General features: G+C 40.4%; 1 protein-coding gene across 1 annotated transcript in view; it reads right to left on the bottom strand.

Annotated features, from left to right (window-relative positions):
- The window catches only part of LNPEP (leucyl and cystinyl aminopeptidase), a 112,637-nt gene extending 107,948 nt beyond the window's left edge, over positions 1 to 4,689 (bottom strand). Inside the window, exon 1 of the mRNA XM_051994147.1 lies at positions 4,611 to 4,689. Within this exon, the coding sequence (XP_051850107.1) occupies positions 4,611 to 4,629 (19 nt within the window). The 5' untranslated portion in view covers positions 4,630 to 4,689. The remainder of the gene's footprint in view (positions 1 to 4,610) is intronic.
- Between the last annotated feature and the right edge of the window lie 17,409 nt (positions 4,690 to 22,098).

Here is a 22,098-nt window from a genome sequence, read left to right as displayed (position 1 = left end):
GGCCATTTCCACCATGATTGTACCACATCGACCTCAAGCTCAATATGTAAAACAAACAAACAAACCAACCCCAAATAAACAAACAAAAAAACACCACATGTCATGCCATCCTTCCAATCACTCAAGTTATCCATTCTTCCCTCTCTCAATTAGTGGCCAAGTATGTAGATTTGGGGGCAGCTTGGCACAGTAAATACTGTAATGGGCCTAGAGTCATTAAATTCAAATCCAGTCTCAGACTCTAGCTGTGTAGAGGTGAGGCACTTAACCTCAAGTGGCCTTAATCCATTGGAGAAGGAAATGGCAAACCACTGCAGTTCTTTGTCAAGGAAACCCCAAGGATAGCATTGGAGGGCTAGGGTCCCAGGGATATCAAAAAGTCAGATAAGAGTAGGTCAAGATTGAAAGTGTAGTTGATCTTCCTCACTCTGGGGAAGGGTAGAAAAATCTCTATCTTCTCTTCTATGGACTACATACAGCAGGAGACTCCCAACTGAATTTTCTGTGCCATCTTTCTGTCCCTTCTAATTCAGCCTCACACAGATAATAAAATGATAATTCTAAAATACAGATCGAATAACATAATCCCTCCCTTGTAACCACAACCCCTTCAAAAATAAAAACAAAATTTGCCCCTAGATTAATATAGAAAATATAAAATCTTCAACCCACATTTATAGCATTAAATAAACATAAAAGTCAGGTTCCAGTACAGCTAGGGTGGCCAGTGGATAGAACACTGGGCTTGAAATCAGGAAGATTCATTTTCATGAATTCAAATCTGAACTCATGCCTCAAATCTGAGGCAAACCTGATTTGCCTCAGTTTTCTCTCCTGTTAAAATGAGCTGGAGAAGGAAATGGCAAACCACTCCAATATCTTTGCCAAGAAAAACACCAATTGGGGTCACAGAGAGTTGGACAAGACATAACTGAAACAATTCAACAAGTCAGGTTCCAATCCACCCTTTGCAATCATTTCATATTACTCCTCCTTTCGGGTACTCATGACTCCAAATAAACTGGCCTATTGGCTGTTCTCCATATGCAACAATCCATCTTTCACCTCCATGTCGTTAACCGAGGTCTATAACATTCTCTCCTTACCTCCACCTGAAAGAATACTTATCTTACTACCCTGTCATTCAAGGTTTTTCTTTATCTTTCTATTAGTTGTTAGCACTCACTCTCTTTTGAACTTATTGCTAAATAGTTTTCAATTATATACAAAAACAATTTTTTCAACTCATTCCACACTCATTTTAAAAAATTTTAAGTTTTAAATTCTCCTTTCTTCCCCACTGAAAAAGTAATCAATTTGATACAGATTATACATATGCAGTCATGCAAAACTTATTTCCATATTAATCATGTTATTAAAGAAAACAAAAGACCCCAAAAGGAAAAAAAAATAGCGTAATATACTTCAATTTGCGTTCAGACTCTATTATTTCTTTTTTCTCAGGCTAGATAGCATTTTTCATCATAAATTCCTTAGTTCTTTCTCTGTATGTTTATAGTATTTTTCATCATGAGTAAATAGGGAAACACCTTAAGAGTTCATAAACTAAATCAGTGATTCTGAACTATTTATACCAAGGGACTCAGTTCTACTTGTAAAAGTACATTGTTCTCCTGGCTCTATTCACTTCATCTTGCATCAGTTCACATAAGTCTTTCCAATTTTTCTGAAAACAGCAGAAGTTCATCATTTCTCATAGTATTCCATCTTGAAATTATTTTGCACATACTTTGTATTTACTTACATGTTATAGGTCCAATGGCAAGCATTATCCCAGTAAAAAGTAAGCTTCTTGAGCTTGGAGAGTCTTTTCAGTCTGCATATCCCAGTACCCCAACTCAGTTACTTTGCACACAACAGGCACTAAATATTTATTGAATATTCAAGATACTGTGCAAAGATGAATAGGACAAAAACTGGAAACCCAGTGGGTACTTGTCAAAATACTAGTTAAACAAACCATGTTATAAGAATATAACGGAATATGAGTTCAAATGAAGCTTTAGACATTTACTAGTTGTGTGTTCCCGGGAAAATCTTTTAAAGTCTGTTTGCCTCAATTTCCTCAACCTTGAAATTGGGATGACAGCATCTATCTTACAGGGTGGTCATGAGGATCAAATGAAATACTTATCAAGCACTTACTACAGTGCTCGGCAAACAGTAGGTGCTTATTCCCTTTGCCCTACAGAAGAGGAAAAATATTAGGAATTCAGAGAAATATAAGAAGACTTGAAGGAAGAGAAATAAAGCAAAGTAAGCAGAACCAAGAAAATAATATGTATATAATAATGTAAAAGAAAACAACACTGAAAAACAATTGACCTGAGATGAATTGCAAAGGCCATTTTAAGCCTGAAGGAGAAAAAAAAAAGAAACATCACACTTTACTTCCCATGTTTGTAATGTTGTGAAATAAATGTTACTATCCTCATCCTTAGAGATTATCCCAAATTCCTAACCACAACAAGAAGACATTCTAATTTTCTATTCTTCATAAGGAAGACAAACAAGTTTCCCTCCCTATTTCACCTTAAAAAAAGAAAAAACTTACTATTTGAAAATTTGGAAAAAAGCCAAAGAAAAAGAATTAGACATCTAGTTTCTTACATTTTAGGCATTCCACCTATCTGTTGATATATGAAGATGTATGATCACAAACTTTCTCAACACATCCCAAAATATGACTGAATTCTTGAAAATTCTAAATCTAAAAACCTTATAAACATTTTATATCAAACAGTGGTTTGTTTCGTTTGTGACAAGCAAACAATACTGGACTAGTCTTAAGTTTTTTTCTTTATTTTTATTGGAATGTGTCTAAAAACCTAAATTTGACACTACTTACTGATATGGGAGATTGAAAATAAAATACCAGGAGTCACAATTATGGGAGTTCCACACACTTTAAGGCTCAGAATAGAAAATTACTGAGCTTATAGTAGAAATTATAGCACAAGTAATTATCTTTTTAAATGATTTAGTAAGAAAGATCAGTATTAAACAAAAAAGTCAGTTAAATAACTTTATTAGCTGATCCTCAAAACTATAAATAATTAAAGTAATACTTGCTGAGGAAAGGAAATTCAAAAATTAAAAATATCAGTAACTTACTTTACCAATATCTATAGAAAGAAAGATTACTACTTACTAAGCAGTCAGTCAGCTGGACCTTAACTTTGAATATGTGCCTGAGAGTGAATAAAGCCACCGACACTAACTCAGTGTCTCTTTAATCAACAGCACACAATTTCTAGAATGTGGGAGGAGGAAGGGGGAAAGGAAAGGAGGAAGGGGAAAAGAGAAGAAGGGGAGGGAGGAGGGTGTAATGGAAAAAAAAAATGTTTTTGAAGCCAGTTTTTTACAGGAACCAAATCCTGGCCTCATGCTCTAACCAAGCTAGCACCCCACCTCAACTACATTCAAAATACTTGCCAACAAAAAAGTGAATACTACTTAACTATGGGAGAAAAATGAAAGTGATCTAAGTTTTGTCATAAAGTTCTACTAGACCAGGTAGTCAATCTACTATCCATTAAAAAAAAAAAACAAAGCAAACCTGTATATTTCACCAACTACTGAAATATCACAACCCCAAACTGTGAAACCAGCACCTTTATTTAAAGTGAAAGTAGTTGGTTTTACATAGGGTTTTAGTTTCTGAAGCAAACTTAAGCTAAATTTGTATGGCAGCGGGCCCTAGTTATTACCCAAATGGTTTTGCCCCAGCTAATGCCACAATTCATCTAGCTTCCCATCACAGTGGAGGGCTCTAGAAACTTGAAAGGTCTAGGACTCAGAAACTGAACACATTGAGTACTTTAAAATTTTGTAGATGTCTCAAAAGTCTATTTGATATGGGGACTCTCTCCTCACTACTGGAGGGGCTTTGGGACTGGGGTTTATACATACATAGGGACAGAAAGGATGGGACCAATGCAGAAAACCCGCTAGGGAATAAGATCTTCTTAAAGTTTCCCCAAGGCTCCAATTCTGCTGGCCACCTTCTCTCCTCCCTCCCAATGCAAGCCTTCTTGCTCCTATCCTTTAGCCTTCCAGCACCCACTGAAGTTTCTATTTTAGCAAATCAGCGCAGCGTCGGGAAGCAGAGCAGGAGCCTTAATCAATCATCAATCAATCAACATTTATTAAGCGCCAGCTAAGTGCCACCTTTCCCACCTCATTTCTCCATCACTCAGGGAAGCTCAATTTTGATTCCCCAAGTTTCTTCCCTGTCCCTGTTATTTTGGGCACTTGGGCTGCACCGAGGAGTAACTTTGCCATCGGCCCACACCGGGGCTTTTCCGGAGCTGGAGAGTAGAAACACCAGCCGCACCCCTCCTTCGGGGCGGGCCCGGGGCTGACCTTCAGCGGGCAGCCAGGGGCCGGGCCTGGCAAAGCGAAGCTGCCCTCCTCCCCAGCTCTCCGGCCTCCAGCCTGCCCCTGCAGCCCCTGCCCCATCCCCGCCCTCCAAAGCCCCTGTAGGCAGCGAGCCAGGCGGCAGGGGTGGCAGCCCACCCCCGTGGGGCCGGCCCGGGCCAAGTGCACGGGGCGAGTGGCTGGGCAGCGGCTCGACTCGCACCACTCACCACTGGTGAACGGCTCCATTTTTTCCCCACGGCGGCTCAGCGCTGGAGCAGTGCACAAGCTTCCGACTTGTGGACCCAAACCGAGCCTGCCTACTGAGCATGCCCAGGCTAGGCGACTTTAAAGAGGCAACAAGCAAAGCAAGGTCGTTCCGCCGCTTCGCCGTAATCCACTTCGGGATTTAGCTAGGGCCGCGAGCTTGGAGCTAGGAGAGCGCGGCGGGAGGGCGGGGGAGGAGACAAGGAATAAGTGCGCTCTCAGGTCCCGAACTTCTAACAGCTTCGGGGAGGAAGGGGGAGAAGGAACACAGGAGCGGGGCCCATCTTCCTAAAGAGGTTCCCTCTTCTCTCCTCCTTAGCTCCTTGTGGATGACTAGAAATTTGTTTTGGAAGAGAAGAGATATTAGCCGATCGACTAGGATGACAAGGGGAACAAGCTTGAAATTATTTGGGGGCATCAAGCCCCAACCGTCAAGAATTGGAGGGACAACTTCTAGGGGTTCGTGGAAAGGCTTCAAAAGCGTGCAGGGGATCCCTGTGAACCCCCGAGCCAGGGGAGCAAGGCATCCACCAGTCCACGGGCCAGAATCCCCGAGCAATGTCCAATCCCCAAGCAATGTTCAATTCCCAAGCGGCTTTAGGACAATAGAGAATCCGGGAGGGAGAATCAAAAAGACGGTTTCGTCGCGATCTTCAAGAGACCAGAGAAGACTCCTGGAGAAAAGCCCCGCGACCTCCTCCGAACTGGAGCCTTCTTCCGGACCTGAAACTGAGCCTCATCTTCGAAAGAAGCGAATGGGGGTCTAGACGGTCCTACCTCCGGCCCTAATATTTTCTATTTTGTATCAGTGCGTGTCCCATCCCCACACATTTCCCATGACTGGCGGCCCAAAGTCGATCCATCTGATAAAGAGATCGCTAGATATGGATATGGATACACGTGTGTGTGACCACAAACAAATGACAGCCTTAGTTTCCTCATCTGTAAAAAAGGCCTAAACTAGTATCTACATTTCAGGGTGATGGTTAGGTAGATAAAATAAGAGAATTTGTAAAACTCTGCAATCAAATAAATTATAGATAGATCTCTACCTATATCTTACATAGATCTAGATCTACATTGATCTAGACAAATCAATCTATAGTTCTATATAGACCTATAGTTAGCTATCTTTAGACATATCTATATCTGACACCAGAGCTATGTATTTATATATGATTTATTTAACTAACGCTTTACAAATGATCACTTAATCCACAAAACAATTACTCTATGAGGTAGGAACTATTATTAGGCCCCCTTTAAAAGATGAGGAAACTGAGGCTGTGATTTGACCAAGCTAATATGATGTCTGAAATCAGGTCTTCCGGACTTAGGCGCAGTATCTATCCGGCTATATCAGTCTAGTAGTGGACAAGGGCTTCAGACCCCTCAAATCGACCCGCAAACCTAGAAATTTCGGGGTCCCTGTGCCCCTTAAGGTCCAACCCATCTCAGCACCGATACAGATGCGTGGTTCCAGGGGAAAAGATCCACGCTTAAGGATAGCTATTTCCATGCCTCGCTTAGCACTTGGTCACACCCTCTTCCCTGGCCCCGCCCTGCTCCTCTCCTCCCCTCTGCACCACACCAAGGCTCTGCCTTATTTAGAGTTCACGGCCACCTTCAAAGCCCCGGCCTGGGCGCCTCCCGGCTCAGCTTCCGGCAAAACCCGGAGGGAATGGAATTCGTGTGACCACCGCGCATGCTCAGGGAGTACGGCCAGTTTTGGTTTGGAGAGAAAAGCATGTCACTACACCTGCTCTCTCCATGGCAAGCAAAATAGTGCCCCGAAGGTTTGCAGAGCGGATTTTTACCAACGTCCAAAACCAAATTCCCCCTCCTCCACCCCACTGAGGAAGTGGAGCTGGGAGGGGAGGAGCGAAACTGCTTGCTTCGTGGGAACCTTCTGGTTTGCTTCTGGCTCTTGAGGCTACCACCTTTCTTTGCTGTGGTTTATGTCAAATAGCATCAGCCTCAGGCTGATAGGTGGGGCCGGAGGGGAAGCTTTTCTTACAGCCTGTTTTCTGTGCTACTGCCACTTCCTGTACGATGTCCCTAAGGGGCTAAACCACCAACTTGAATCTTTGCTTGCACGCCAAGTGCTTACACCCTTAGTCTCCTCGCCTTGTATTTCTCTCTTGTTGAATTACTGCAAGTCTATAATGATTATAATACCTAGCCTACTGAAATCCACTGCCCAGGCCCATTTTTAAAGATGTGGAAAATAAGTCTCAATTAGATATGTTGCACGTGGAGTCACACAGCTTGTAAGTATTAGAGACTTGACACAAAGGAAAGAAATGCTTTTTACATCGCATGATTAACTCATCCTGTTGAGGGGTGAGAAATATTAAGGGGTGAGAGATAACCTAACAATGTCGCGGGTTTTTGCGAAAGAATTAGCAGTACTGATATGCAAGCGAGGGTTTTTTTGTTTTTTTGTTTGTCTTTGTTTTTGTTTTTGTTTTTTGGGGGGAGGGTGGGGGTGGGAAGGTTTATTTTCACTGAGAAACAACTTCCTGCAGCGAGCTGCTTCCTGATTTGGAATAAGCAAAGGTCTGGTTACGGAATCTTGTTTTTTATTAACCTTCTATGGTTTGGGGCTAGGGAGCGATTAGAAGCTAATTTTCAAATCAATAAAGGATTCCCAGACCAAAGTGATTCCCAGATCGATTGGGAAGTGGAAGATTCCCATAGGAACCAGGTAGGAGAATAGGGATCATTTTTATGAATTTCCCCAGGCCAGGTGGCTGACCCACCCTCCACAAAGATTAAGGAGACACAATTTTATTACATCAATCCCACGCATCACAGCAGTTTTTCCTTATCTTTTTATCCTCAGATCTCCCATGGCTTCCCATGTAGAGACATGATGAGAATTAGATGAGAATTTAGCTTCGGAGATTCCACTAAAAAAAAAATTTCACTTATTGCTAATTAAAACAATTCTGAGGTACCACCTGACACTTGTCAGATTGGCTAAAATGACAGAAAAAGATAATGATAAATGTTGGAGGGGGTGTAAGAAAACTGGGACGCTAATGAATTGTTGATGGAGTTGTGAAATGATCCAACTATTCTGGAATTACGCCCATTATGCATTATAAGAAATGGAAAAGAAGTAGATGCCCATCGATCGGAGAATGGCTGAACAAGTTGTGGTACATGAAAGTAATGGATTATTATTCAATTTTAAAATGATGAACAATCTGGTTATAGAAAGGCCTGGAAACACTTACATTAACTAATGCTGAGCAAAATAGGCAGAACCAGGAATATATGGTACACAATAACAGTAAAAATGTGAGAGTTTGAATATGAAAGGTTTGATTCTTAGTAGTTCATTGAGCAAAGCAATCCCAGTAGATGTTGGACAAAAAATATCATCTGCAACCAGAAAAAGAGCTAAAGAGATTGAATATAAATCATTCTTTTTTCTGTTGTTTTTTTTTTTTTAAATCTCTTCGATGTTTTTCCCTTTTGCTCTGATTTTTCTCTCCCAACATAATCCATAAAACAATGTGTATTAAAAATAAATTAAAATGCTAAAAAAAATGTATATTTCCTATCTAATTTAATATATCTTCTCCTATTATCTTCCGCCTCACTCTTATCTTACAAGAATCTCCATTCCTCTGGCCAAGCCAAGCCCCTCTACATGGATTATCCAGATCATTACCCCCCTTTTTTATTCCCATTATCTTCTATTATCTCTTCCCTAAAATCCTGCCCATGTCTCTTCTATTCCCTTTGCAATCATCTTGACAAGGTTCAGCGCAGGGAGAGAGTTGTGGGAACCCCTTCTGGTCAGCACAGGTTCTTCAGAAAAGAATTTATGAACCCAAAAAGTTAGACTGGCAAAAAAAAAAAAAAGTTTATTGGCACTGGGAATTCAGCTTTTGCTTGGAGGCTGACTTCTTTAGTGGCAAGGTTCCAACATAAAAATAAAAGTCTAGCAAAGGAGTCCTGGCAGAGAAAGAAAGATCCTAGCAGAGAAATCTCCTAGTAGAGAAATCCCAACAGAGAGGTAAAGAGGGATGTAGTCCTGTTAGGGAAATAGATGAGAGAGATAAAGAGGGATTAACGCTTAAAAGGGAATGTCTTTTCAGCAGGCAGAGGGTCCTCAAAGGCAGCTATGCCAAGGAGAGAGGTTCCTTGGCATGATTCCTGCTTTTGGCCTTCTGCAAATAAGGGTACCAAGTTGCCCCCTTTTTTAAAGGAATTTGAAACTTGGCTAGGGGCTGGGTGCAGTTTGAGTTGAAATTAGACATAAATCTTCTAATTGAATAAAAGTTTCAATTGAATGAGATTACTGCCCCCAGGCCTAGATTTCTAGTAGAATGGGACAGTTTACTGGGAGTGATCCAGCCAATTTTCAGCTCAATAGAGGTCAATAGAAATCTAGATTGCCAGTTCTGGCTAAGTAGGTATGGTCCTGGACTCAACTAGTCACACCAAGATAACAGAATGAAACCACTTTATCTTGATTCCCTGAGGCGGGTCTTTCTCAGAAGAGTTTGAAGAGTTTCTCAAACATTCCTCCCAAAGTCAGAGAAAAAGAGAGAGAAAGTTTCTCTCTTTTGTGGCTAAACTCTTTGGAAGACTGTATAGAGCCTCTAGTTCTTTTCTTCTCATTCATTCTCTTCAGTCTGGCTTCTGACCTCATCATTCAACTAAAACTGTTTTTCCCAAAGTTACCAGTGACCTCTTAAATACCAAATTTAGTGGCCTTTTCCTCTACCCTTTCAACCTCTCTGTAACCTTTTGTAATGTCCAGCTAGTCTGGAATCTGAGCTCAAGCACACTCTCACTGAAGTCTCACTCCACTCTGACCTCAAGTCCTCTCAGCCCTGATATACCTTAGTATAATTATATCACTACAATTACATCACTACAGCATACTGAGCATATGCAACTCGCTTAATGGCCTTTAACAAAATTCTAGCCACAAGCACTGGGTAAGGAGTAAGGTTTTGTTCTGGTTGTGCTGGGAGGTTCACCCACTCTATCACACTGAAGGACTGCTGTGGGTACCTCTTCTGTAGCAAAAACTGCTATTTCCAAGGGTTTCTGAGGGACTCTTTCAACCACATTGGATAAAACCAGTTCTACTTCTCTCAAAGCTTCTTGAGTTTCTTTTGTAAGCTGATGTGATGAATTTAAAGCAGTGTCTCCCCTTAAAGTGTCATATAATGGTTGTAATTGATGGATAGTTAAGCCTAACACTGAACTTCTAAAGACTCTCTGGGTGTAACATCTGCTGCCATCATGCTCCAAGTGTTTTTTGCCTAAGGCCCTGGAGCTGAGCCTCTCTTCCTCTTTCCCTGAGTCAGTCTACATACTGATGTCCAATGGAAACCTCTGTTGCATTTTAGACATGGGTTTTTGGAACTTGTTCTCCCACCCTGTTTTTTATACCAACATTGAGCTTTCAGATGCCCTACTTTACCACATTGAAAGCATTGATGAGTCTCTCTAGAAGTCCCTTGCCAAAAGAGATCCTGTCTTCCCATGTTCAAATCTTGAAAAGTCTGCATTATAGCCGGGGTATAAAAGGTATTTGTGCCCACTGTGACACAGCGTCTTATGATCTCATCTAAAGGAGCATCCTTATGTAGTCTTAGTATAATTCTTCTACAAACCTCATTAGCATTTTCCTTAGCAAATTGTCTTATATAATTTATGTTGCTGCATTTTCACCAATAGTTCATATGACAGCTATCTGCAGACATCCCACAAAATCACCAAAGGATTCATTTAGACCTTGCACTATTTTCGTGAAGGCTTCCCCTCTATCTTATCTTCCTGGGAGGAGGCCCCATGCTTGGATAGCAGCAGAAGCAATTTGCTCAAATTAATCTGCACTGAAGTGTCTGTATAAGGACCTAGACCTGCTAGTTGTTCAAAGGAGACTGATATATTAACTCCAGGTTGCCTATTTTGTTGGGCTAGTATTCTACAGAGTTAACTATACTCAGAAAGCCACAACAAGTTTTGTCCAGGATCTAAACATGTCTTTGCTATAGATTTCCAATCACTAGGGCTTAAAATTTCATAAGCTAAATTCTCTAATACCATCTTAGCATAAGACAATGTAGACCCATAAAGAATGCAAGCCTTTTTCAGATCTTGGATAGTTTCTAGATTAAAAGGAGTGTATCTTCTGATTTGACCGGAAGAGTCAAGCTCTTCAATCACAGGGTATGCTTCTATTCTCAAATCAGATATATTCTATCCTTCCTCTTTAGCTTTAATTAATGCCTTTTGTAATTGTGTCATAGTGGGTGGACAAAACTGCTGCATGGGTTGTACTGATGGTGTCATTGCCCCTCCCACTCCTCCTCCACCCTCCACCCATGAAGGTGAAATTGAGGGGGGAGGGGGAGGTCAGGAGATGGGGAATGTCCTAAGGGCACCTGCTCAGGTGTAAGCAGAAGTGAAATTGAGCTGTGAAAGTAGAAGCACCACATTCTTTAAGCTCATTAGCATTGTACTTAACTCCTTCTTTGCCCAACTCTCCATGCCTTTCAGCTGCTTTGTCAGTACCATCCCCCTCCTGTTCTTTCTTCTAATACTTCCTTCTGTCCACATTAAAATTTTTCCTTTTTTTTTAGAACTTGTGGACTCCTTTAAAGACAATTGCATAATGTTGTATATAAGAAACATTGCCTCAGGAATTGAATCAGGACCCTTAACTTTGTACTATTCAATTAGTTGCTCTCCCACTAATTTCCACATATCTGGCTCTAATTTTTCTTCTTAGAAAGCCAACGAGACGTGAACGCTAATATATTTAAGAGTCCAGCGATCTGCTTCCAAGTTACCAATAAACCTTGCTTCTTTATTAACCTAACTATGAATGCTACACACTCCTCTGAGGTGCATATTAAACTTAAAAAATCACATCGTAGCATTATCTGTATTTTATTTTATTTTTGTTTACTTTGTTAAACACTTCTCAATTATATTTTAACATAGTTTTATGAGACTCTCCTATTTGAGTCTTCTGATGGAGAGTTTGCAAGTCTGTTTCTTTGCTTTATTTAAAAAAAATCTTAGCCTTACATAGATTAATGGTGATTTAGTAACACCAATATCTTGGTGTTTTACAATTTCTTTGGGGCTTTAATATCTCAAGAATAAGTACTCAGTGTGGTACTCAATCCACTGAAGCAAATTGAAATCTGTAAATTTGATCTTGATGAGGCACTTAGCCTCTCTCTTCATCTTTAAAATGCAAATTTGGGATTAGATAATTATTAAAGTTCTTTTTGCCTTTAGACTTGTAATCCTAAAACTAGTCTTCCTCAATTGCTGTGGCCTATTAGATCTTTCATCTGGGAACCCACCCTGTGATAATGATCTTCTTTGAGCAGCTCCTGAATTAGTTGGAAAAGTGTTTCTCAGACAACAGTCTAACACCAAACCTATACTCCTAGTTTTTCTGACTCCATTCATCCAGATTTTGAGAAATCAGGGTTACCACCAGGCTACCTGAAATCTTGGAATAACACTTTAGTGTAAGTAATTAATGCTATTTCATCATATATGTTTTCCATTTAGTTTCCATTTCCCCTCCCCTCAAAATCCACATACAGAGTAGACAGCCTTAAAAGCTTGATTAATTGGATAGTATTAGAATGAAAACAGCAATAGAATTTTTTACAACTCTCCTTTCTCCCAAGAAAAATGAAACTATGGTTGTTTTACTTAAGTCTTTATAAAGGTCCTTTGGAGAACACATTTCGCAAGAAGTGCTACTGAAACTAGTTTGTTTTTATAATCTATTCTCCCACCAAGACCTTCCTCTTTTCCCTGAGGTCTAATGTTTAACCCTTCTACTATTCAGTTTTTTTCACTTCAATTCAACTTTCTACGCTATTATTCTGCATTATTAGGGAAGTGAAAAATAGTGAGTTTGCTCTGTCGGCACTAGCTTCCTAATATATAAAATGAGTATGTTGGAATTGTTAATCTCTAAGGACCTTTCTGGGCTCAAGATTCTATCCTTCTATCCCCTGTATACCATTACTTTCTGTTAGTACTAATAATATCTGCTATCTATCGACATCTAATAGAATCAGAGAATTTGAGAACTTGAAAGGCTCATATATCCCCCTCATTTTACTGATAGTGAAGCAGTGAGTTGATATGAGAAATTCAATCTCTTAATTCTATAATAAGCCTTAATATGATGTCCCCTTGCAAAGCCTTTAAATAAAGTCAATAAGCATGTATTAAAAGCTTACTTTGTGCCAGGCACAGTACTTAATACTGGAAATACAAATACAAGCAAAAAGATAGTCTTTTTATAGTCCTTAAGGACTATAGAAAGAGCTTACGTTTTGATGGGAAAAGACAATATATAAAAAGAAGCTGAAAAACTTGGAAGATGAAAGCACTTTGAGCATGATAGGAAAAGTGCAGAGTGTCAGGAGTAGAGTCTGAAGAAGAATGAAGATGTGGTGGCCTTAGAAATTTTTCTTAAAATGAATATTCTAAAAGGAACAAAGCTATCAAAGGAATGGCCACATGGATAGAATGTATTTCTAGTGAAAGAAGTGTAGGGATAGAGTGAACTTGCAGGCAGAGAAGGCTTCTGTTGCATAAATGAGAAAGTCCAGAGAATTGGGAGTAGAGCTTTAAGTTCTCAGGCATTTTGCTCTCCCAATAAAGCAAGCAGTTTGTATCAAGTTCTTCATCCCAAACCTACTTGTGTTGCGGGACTCTGGCTTCTCAGGATGTCTTTGTTGAATTGGCTGCAATATCCAGCTTGGACTTCTGAGTGAAGTGGTAATAAAGACAATAGAAGTGATAATATGAAATAGATTTGGGAGAGCATAATTGTCAAAGAATAATATAAAATAGTATTGGTTCAATTGACATGAAGAATTGTGACATAGACATACATTACTTTATGCCAGACATACTGCTTAATACTGCAAATACAAGTAAAAAAAAAAAGTCCTTTCCCCTCAAGGAGCAATCTTGAGGTTTACAAAAATTTGCCATTTATTTATATAAAATAGCTCATGGGCTCAAACAAATATGACTAGACAAGGTAAATTCATATAAAGTGAGCAACTTGCTTTTGGAGAAATATTGATGAGGTGTAGGGTGGTCTAGATTCCTGGTGATCTAGAAGTTAGTGGCTATAAGAGAGTTGTTAAGAATCCCCTTTAATGGACAGAAGCAGCTACACCCAAGAACACTGGGAAATGAATATAAACTGCTTGCATTTTTGTTTTTCTTCCCGGGTTATTTATACCTTCTGAATTCAATTCTCCTTGTGCAACAAGAGAACTGTTTGGTTCTGCACACATATATTGTATCTAGGATATACTGTAACCTATTCAACATGTAAAGGACTGCTTGCCATCTGGGGGAGGGGGTGGAGAGAGGGAGGGGAAAAATTGGAAGAGAAGTGAATGCAAGGGATAATGCTGTAAAAAATTACCCTGGCATGGGTTCTATCAATAAAAAGTTATTTAAAAAAAAGAATCCCCTTTAAATCAGCTACAGGTTCTAAAAGTGAAAGAATTCACTCATTCCCAAATATTAGTTGCAAAATGAAAATTTATTGTTAGATAGAAACTAGTTTAACCAGAGATTGACTTCTATAGTGGCAGATCTATGGAAAATGGAGTTTTGCACTGAGAAAGCAGTTCTCAGTGGACAGAAAGTCCTGCAGCTGAGTAAGCTACTGAGGTCCATCTGCAAAAGACCTTATTGAGTGTCTTGGTGGGGATTAGGAAGCCCCAGCAGATCAGAACCAGTGGGGACTGGGAGAGCCTAAGTTGGCTCAGATCCAGTGGGGGCTAAAACAAGCCCGGAAAAGCACCAAAGGGAAGTGGGGATTGCTAGCAGGTTTCTCGGCTGAAGGCTCTTATTAGAAACAGGTATGCACAAACCTATCAGCATGGGAGGTATTACACAAGCACATAGAATAACGCACAGGCTATTAGTGGTGACTCTCCCCACAGTCAGTGCAGGCTCAATGTGGTGCAACAAACGTGAATTGTACATTCAAGTAGTGATATAACAAACAATATGAATCAATATGGTATTATAAGAGATTTCTAGAAGTTCTAGAAGGAGGCTATGTAAACAACAGTCACACATATGCCTTCTTCAGCAGCTGAGATAGTCCAAAACCAATTTATTGTCCATTGCTTCACATGTCAAGGAATCCAATGATTCCCGCAAGTTCTTGAAGTCCTGCAACAGTCTTTTTATGTGTTAGGGAATACAATGATCCCAGCAAGTTTTTGAAGTCCTACAACAGTCTTATCATTTCTCAGAAAATTCAATGATTCTTGAGAGTTTTCAAGTCCTACAATAGTCTTATCATATCTCAGAGAATCCAATGATTCCTAAGGGTTTTGAAGTCCTACAACAATCTTATCATGTCTCAGAAAATCCAATGATTCCTGAGGGTTTTGAAGTCCTGTAACAATCTTATCATGTCTCAGAGACTACCAATGATTCCTGAGGGTTTTGAAGTCCTACAACAATTTTATCATGTCTCAGAGAATCCAATGATTCCTGAGAGTTTTGAAATCCTACAACAATTTTATGTCTCAGAGAATCCAATGATTCTTGAGGGTTTTGAAATCTAACAATTTTGATGTGCATGAGTGTGGCACTTCACCCACCATTTGGTGGTGAGCATAGTCATCAATGGAACCATCCGATGTTTCTTGGGTCTTCTTTGTTTCAAGGGTCTGCTCTGTCTCCCTCCAATGGACAAGGTGAATATGGCTAGTTGGCACCCATCTGATTCCTTCTCCACCTGTGGAGATACAAGCAAACCTTCTCCCCCAAGCAGTTAACCTATCTGATCCCTTCCATTCACCACTTTCTGGGTCTCTCCACATCACCTGGAGATTATCTAAAAATAGTGGAGCCACTCGCACTGGACACTGCCCTTCCGGTGGGTTATAAAACCTGTCTGCCGGAGCCTTTTTCATCTTTGCATCTTTGTCAAAAATCAAGAAATTAATAGTATAAAGAGCTAGATTTAGAAGTTCTCTAGGGTTACCTGTGGCTTCCCCTTTTGGAAGAGCATCTTAATGTGCCTGTTTCTCCTCTCTACTATTGCCTGTCCTTGAGGATGAAAGGGTGTGCCAGTGGTGTGTAAAATCTTATACTGTGCTCAAAAGTGTGCAAAATGTTTAGAAGTATATGCAGGTCCATTATCTGTTTTTATGGTTTGTGGCACACCCATAATTGCAAATGCTTGTATAAAGAATTCAGTGGCCACTCGAGCTGTCTCTTATGTTGCTGGTATTGCAAAAGTGAATCCTGAAAAAGTGTCTACCACAACATGGATAAAAGACAGACGAGCAAAAGATTTATAATGGGTCACATCCATTTGCCAAATTTCATTGGGTCTCAAATCACAAGGACTTTTCCCTGGAGGCAGTGTAGGAGTGTGGAAAGGAAGGCAAGCTGTACAGGCTTTTACTATGCTCTTTGCTTCCTCTCTTGTTATTCCAAATTGCAAACATAAAGCTCAAGCAGCCTGATGATATTTAAAATGAGATTCTTGGGCTTCTTGAAATAAAGGGGTATTTGCCAGCATAGTTAGAAGGCTATCTGCCTTTGAATTCCCATCAAAAATAGGACCTGGAAGTCCACTATGTGAGTGGACATGCAAGATATAAATCTTACCTGGATGTTTTCTCACTTGCTCCTGAAGTTCCTTAAAGAGCTAATATATATTAGAGGTTACAAATTTTAATTGGGCTGTGGCAATTCTTTGTACCACACCTACTGAATAGGCCGAATCAGATATTATATTTACATCTCCTGGATAATAAGTAAGAGCTAGAATGATCGCATACAATTTATTCTGCTGAGTGGACTGAAAAGAGTTCTGACTACTCTCTTTATAGTTAAGTCACGAGAGAATACAGCACAAATATTATGTTTGGATGCATCTGTAAAGATAGTTGGTCCTTTAAGAGGAACTTTAGAAACCTTCTCTTCAAGAATCCATCGCCAATTATGTAATAGTCTGATTATCTTTAATGGAGACTCATGTGTAAAATTTGGAGCCATGACCAATTTGGGATGGTTTCACAGCATACATTAATTTGTGCCTTAATATAAAAGGTATGTATCTTGTCAGGTCTTGTCCCAGATAATTGTACTGCTTGCCTAATGGCCTTTAATAAAATTCTAGCCACAAGCACTGGGTAAAGAGTAAGACTTTGTTCTGGTTGTGCCGGGAGGTTCACCCATTCCATCACACTGTCTCCTTGATGAAGGACTGCTGTGGGTATCTCTTGTGTAGCAAAAACCAATATTTCCAAGGGTTTTTGAGTAACTCTTTCAACCACATTGGATAAAGCCAGTTCAACTTATCTCAAAGCCTCTTGAGCTTCTTTTGTAAGCTGGTATGGTGAGTTTATAGCCCTGTCTCCCCTTAAAATGTCATATAATAGTTGCAATTGATAGGTAGTCAAGCCTAACACTGGACGCATCCATTGGATATCTCCTATCAATTTCTGAAAGTCATTTAAGGTGTTTAGCTTCTCTGTTCTTAAGGAAAGTTTTTGTACTGTGAGCACCTTAGGATATGTTTCATATCCTAAATATTGAAAAGGAGCATGTCTTTGAATTTTTTCTGGAGCTATGTGCAATTTGTAGTATCTTAGTGTTTCTATGATCTTTTGTAGACATGTTTCTAATATTTGTTCCTTAAGTGCACACCCCAATATATCATCCATGTAATGTAGTAACATAACTTTTGGAAATGCTTTTCTTACTGGAACAAGAGCAGCAGCAACATACATTTGAGACATAGTAGGGCTGTTTTTCATTCCCTGTGGCAAAACTGTCCACAGTTTTGTATATATAAAAGGCAAAACTGCCTTTTATAAGGCTCAGCTAAGTTAACACTGGGCACTGAAAAGGCAAATCTTTTCATATCCTCCTTATTTAGAGGGATAGAATAGAAATAATCCTTAATGTCTATAACCCAAAGAGGCCATTCTCTAGTCAATTAAGTAGGAGATGGAAGCCCAGGCTAAAGAGTTCCCATGGTTTCCATCTGTTCATTTACCTTTCTTAAATCAGTCAACATCCTCCATTTTCCAGATTTCTTTTTTACAACAAATACTGGGGACTTAGAGAAGGTTGTAAGTGTCCTTGGTCAAATTGCTCCTGTACTATATCTAATAAGGCCTGAATTTTATCGCTACCTAAGGGCCACTGTTCTATCCACACTGATGTATCAGTTTTCCATTGGATAGGAACAGGTGAGAGTGCTAGCAGCCTTCAACAGCAGCCTTGCTTAAGAAACCGAGGGACTCATTTTTAATCCTAATTGTTGTAAAATGTCTCTTCCCCAAAGATTGATGGGGATTTTTTCAACTATAAAGGGAGTAAAAATTCCTGTTTTGCCTTCAAATATCCATCTCAAAGGGGTAGCACTAACTTCAGCTGCTATTAATCCTCCTATACCAGACATGTAGGTGTCTGCCTTAATCTTTGGCCAGTGACTGGGCCAGTTGGCACCTCTAACTGTACGATTTGCACATGTGTCTACCAATCTTCTAATTGTATGCCATTTATATAGATAGTGAGCATAGGTCAGTCAGCTGTCACAGCTGCTCTCCAGTATATTCCTGGATTTTTTTTGCTTGGAGTCAGAATCTGGGCGACTATCACCAGATTTCTTATTAGGAGTCTGTATCAGTAATCCTGATGCTACTACTTCTCCTGGTTGATAAGTCACACATTGTCCGCCTGTTTTAGTGACTGGGATATTATCTGCACATTCCCCAGTTTCCCACATTAGTGTATGGATGGACACTGTTTTGTAAGTCCTCTCAGGAGCTGAAATGGTCAAGCCTACTGTGTCTGGAGGCAAAGGATCCATAGGCTGGAGAGGAACAGATATCACCTCTCCAGTATTTCAGTTGTCATAGCTGCATACAACTCTATTCTCCCCAATTGTAATCTCTTTCTCCCATCATATGGCTTCCTAGCTGATTGGTCATGTCTGGGTACTGGACTTCTAGGCACTCTCTGGGTGTAGGGTTGGCTGCCATCATGCCCCAAGTATTTTTTGTCTTGGGCCCCGGGGGCTGAGCCCCTCAAACCATTTCCCTGAATCAGTCTACATTCTGAAGCCCAATGGAAGCCTCTGTTGCATTTTGGACATGGGATTGTGGGTCTTGTTCTCCCACTCTGTTTTCTCACTCTACCCCTATGCCAACATTGAGCTTTCAGATGGCCCACTTTACCACATTGAAAGCATTGACGAGTCTCTCTGGAAGTCCTTTGCCAAAAGGGACCCTGTCTTTCCATGTTTGGATTTTGGGAAGTCTGCATCATAGCCTGGCTATAAAAGGCATTTGTGCCCACTGTGGCACAGCATCTTATGATCTCCTCTAAAGGAGCATCCTTGCGCAGTCCTAGTATAATTCTTCTAGAAACCTCATTAGCATTTTCCTTAGCAAATTGTTTTATATAATTTATTTTGCTGCATTTTCACCATTAGTTCGTATGACAGCTGTCTGCAAACATCCCACAAAGTCAGCAAAGGGTTCATTTGGTCCTTGTGTTATTTTTGTGAAGACTTCACCCTTGTCGTTCTTATTGAGAAGCAAAGTCCACGCTTTGATAGCAGCAGCAGCAATTTGCCCATAAATTTAATCTGTACTGAAATTTCTGCATAAGAACCTACACCTGTTAGTTGGTCACAGGTGATTGGAGGATTAAGTCCACTATGACTATTTTGTTGGGCTTGTATTCTACAGAGCTCACTATATTCAGAAAGCCACAACAAGTTTTGTCCCAGTTCTAAGCATGCCCTTGCTATAGATTTCCAGTCCCTAGGGGTTAAGACTTCATAAGCCAAATTCTGTAGTAACAGCTTAACATAAGCTGATGTAGCCCCATAAAGAGTGCAAGCCTTTTTCAGGTCTTTGAGGATTTCTATATCAAAAGTGCGTATCTTCTACTTTTTGGACCTGTAGAGTCAAACTCTTGAATCACTGGATAAAATTTCCAGTTGCAAATCACTTAAATTCTGGTCTTCTTCCCTAGCTTTAATTACTGCCTTTTGCAATCTAGTCAGAGGAGGAGGTGATTGGGTTGGGGGGGGGGGGGGGAGGAGGGAGGTGCTGGTGGTATCACAGCCCCTCCCACTACTCTTTTCCCCTCCATCCCGGAAGGTGAAGTTGATGGGGGCATGTCAAGAACCAGTTCCAGTGCAGGGCAAGAGGGGTTGAAGCTGCTTTGTGAGAGGGAGAATCACCCTGCCCTTCACCATGCCCTTCATCCTTTCTTAACTCCCCATGCCCTCTGGTGATATCGCTTTTAATACCTCCTTTGTCCTCCTCATGTTCCTCATACTTCCTCATCTGACCATTTTTAGAATTTTCCTCTTTTCTATAACTTGCAGGATTTTTAAAGTCCAATTTATTATGTTGTATGTATAGAATATCTCCTTGGAAATTGAACAAGGACCATGATCATTGTAGTATTTGCATAATTGCTCTCCTACCAGCTTCCAATTTTCTAGCCTTATCTCCTCTTCTTTTGAGAACCAAGGGGACACGTTCTAATGTACCCAACAGTCTAGCATCTGCAACCAAGTTACAATTAAGCCTTGTCCCTTGATCAGCTTCAGCATAATTTCTATAGCACCAGCTTGGGTCTGGGGCTGGGGCTGGGGCTGGGGCTGGAGTTAGATCTTTTCCCAATATCTGCCCCATTGCAGCTAGAAAAGGTTACTAGTTTAGCCCTTAACAAAGTTAAGTTCCCTGTTTGTCTATTTAAATACTCACCCTATTTCCTGGTCACTGGAGACTTCTTCAGTGAAATTAGGGTCCTTGGTTCCCATGCTTGGGCGCCAAATGTGATGACAACGCTAACACCCAGGACACCTCAGAATTAGCCAAAGGCAGGATAAGCAAAAGTCCTTAATCTTTATTCTCGGTCCCCAGATGTGGTTTAGAATTGGATGGAAGCAGAATCTCCGCGACCACCTTCCCTTGTCTACCATCGAGAGCGTTCTCTGGCTAGCTTTACTCCACCCCCAGTCCCTCCTACAATCCTCTATAGACCAATCATTGAGCCAGTATGGATAGTGGGAAGGACCATTTTCCAAGCATATGCTCATAGAGTACTGTCCAATTGGTAGTTAGCCTCAAGCCCTTGGCAGTCCCGATCTCATAGTTCCAGCCCTCTATATCCTGGCAAGACAAGTTGTCTGGGGAAGATATGCCTCGGCCAGGAGGGCAGGGAATCTGAAAGGAATCACAGATCAATAGGAAATACAGTTTCTTAAAGGGACCACAATCCCGCTTCAATGTGACTTGTAAAACTCAGAAGAGCAGGAGAATTTCCAGCGCAAAATCTAAAGATTAAGGGAAGAAACAAGGAAGGAGTTTTTCTAAAGATATGCTAATCAAGACAAATCTCAGAGGCTGGAGAATGGATGGATTAGAATTTCAAACAATTGAGAATATAGAGGATGGATTCCAGCTTCATATCATTCTATGCTAACAAGACTGAATGGCCTATTTCATTATTCCTGATAAAAGATAATAATGAACTCCATTAGACTTCACATCATTAGGCTCTGTAGTCCATAGAGCTCGGTTCCTAAATTAGGGCCTCTATTCCCATTATTTAGAATTAAAAAGGACAAATAAAACAAGGCCAAAATCCTAAACCTTTTCCTCAGGGTCCCAGAACCTAAAGGAGAGGGAGAAAATGGCTCTTCCCTGCCTAGTTTATCACATGATGTCCTGACTATGGAGGAAGGAAATCTTTCAGAAATCTAGAAATAAATTTAAAGACCATCCTGGTGCTTCCCTTCCCCTCCCAGAACAAGTAAACTTTTCAAACACTAAATCCCCCAACCCTCATCCAGTATAAGTCTTCACTGGACTTTCAGGGCAATTATACCCTAAACCATTGAGACAAGGCCCTATGACAGCAGCTATACAGATGCCATTCCCTTGTCCACCCTCTGGGCATCCCCTTCATAGAACCTGAAGATTCAGCACTCAGTGCCAGCATGTGGTAAGATCCTCCTTCCCTGCCTATCCCTTATTCTTCTTTGTTTGTTGTGTAAAAATCAGAATGAGTTTCATAAGATGATCAGTCAAGGATGGGTAAAAAGATGTCAACTCTTATTTATTATACTCTTTCCTTTTAAACTCCACCACCACCCACCTTTGTCTGTCAAGGGCACCATCGGAAATTCTAAACCTCAATGTTATCTTTAACTTCTCATTTTTACTCTCTCTCACCCCAACATATCCATTAGTGAACACATCTCATTTCTACTTCTACAGCATCTTACATAGCCTCTACCCAAGTACAGTTTCATCACTCCTCATCTTATTGAAGATTTCCTAATTCCTAAATAAAATTCCACTTTTTACAAGAAGCTTTTCCTAGTCATTTTTAATTCTAGTGCCT

Source organism: Antechinus flavipes, chromosome 1 (assembly GCF_016432865.1).
Source record: "Antechinus flavipes isolate AdamAnt ecotype Samford, QLD, Australia chromosome 1, AdamAnt_v2, whole genome shotgun sequence".
NCBI classification, from domain to species: Eukaryota; Metazoa; Chordata; class Mammalia; order Dasyuromorphia; family Dasyuridae; genus Antechinus; species Antechinus flavipes.
The sequence above is the reverse complement of the archived record's forward strand: the minus strand, read 5'-3'. Positions and strand labels throughout refer to the sequence as shown.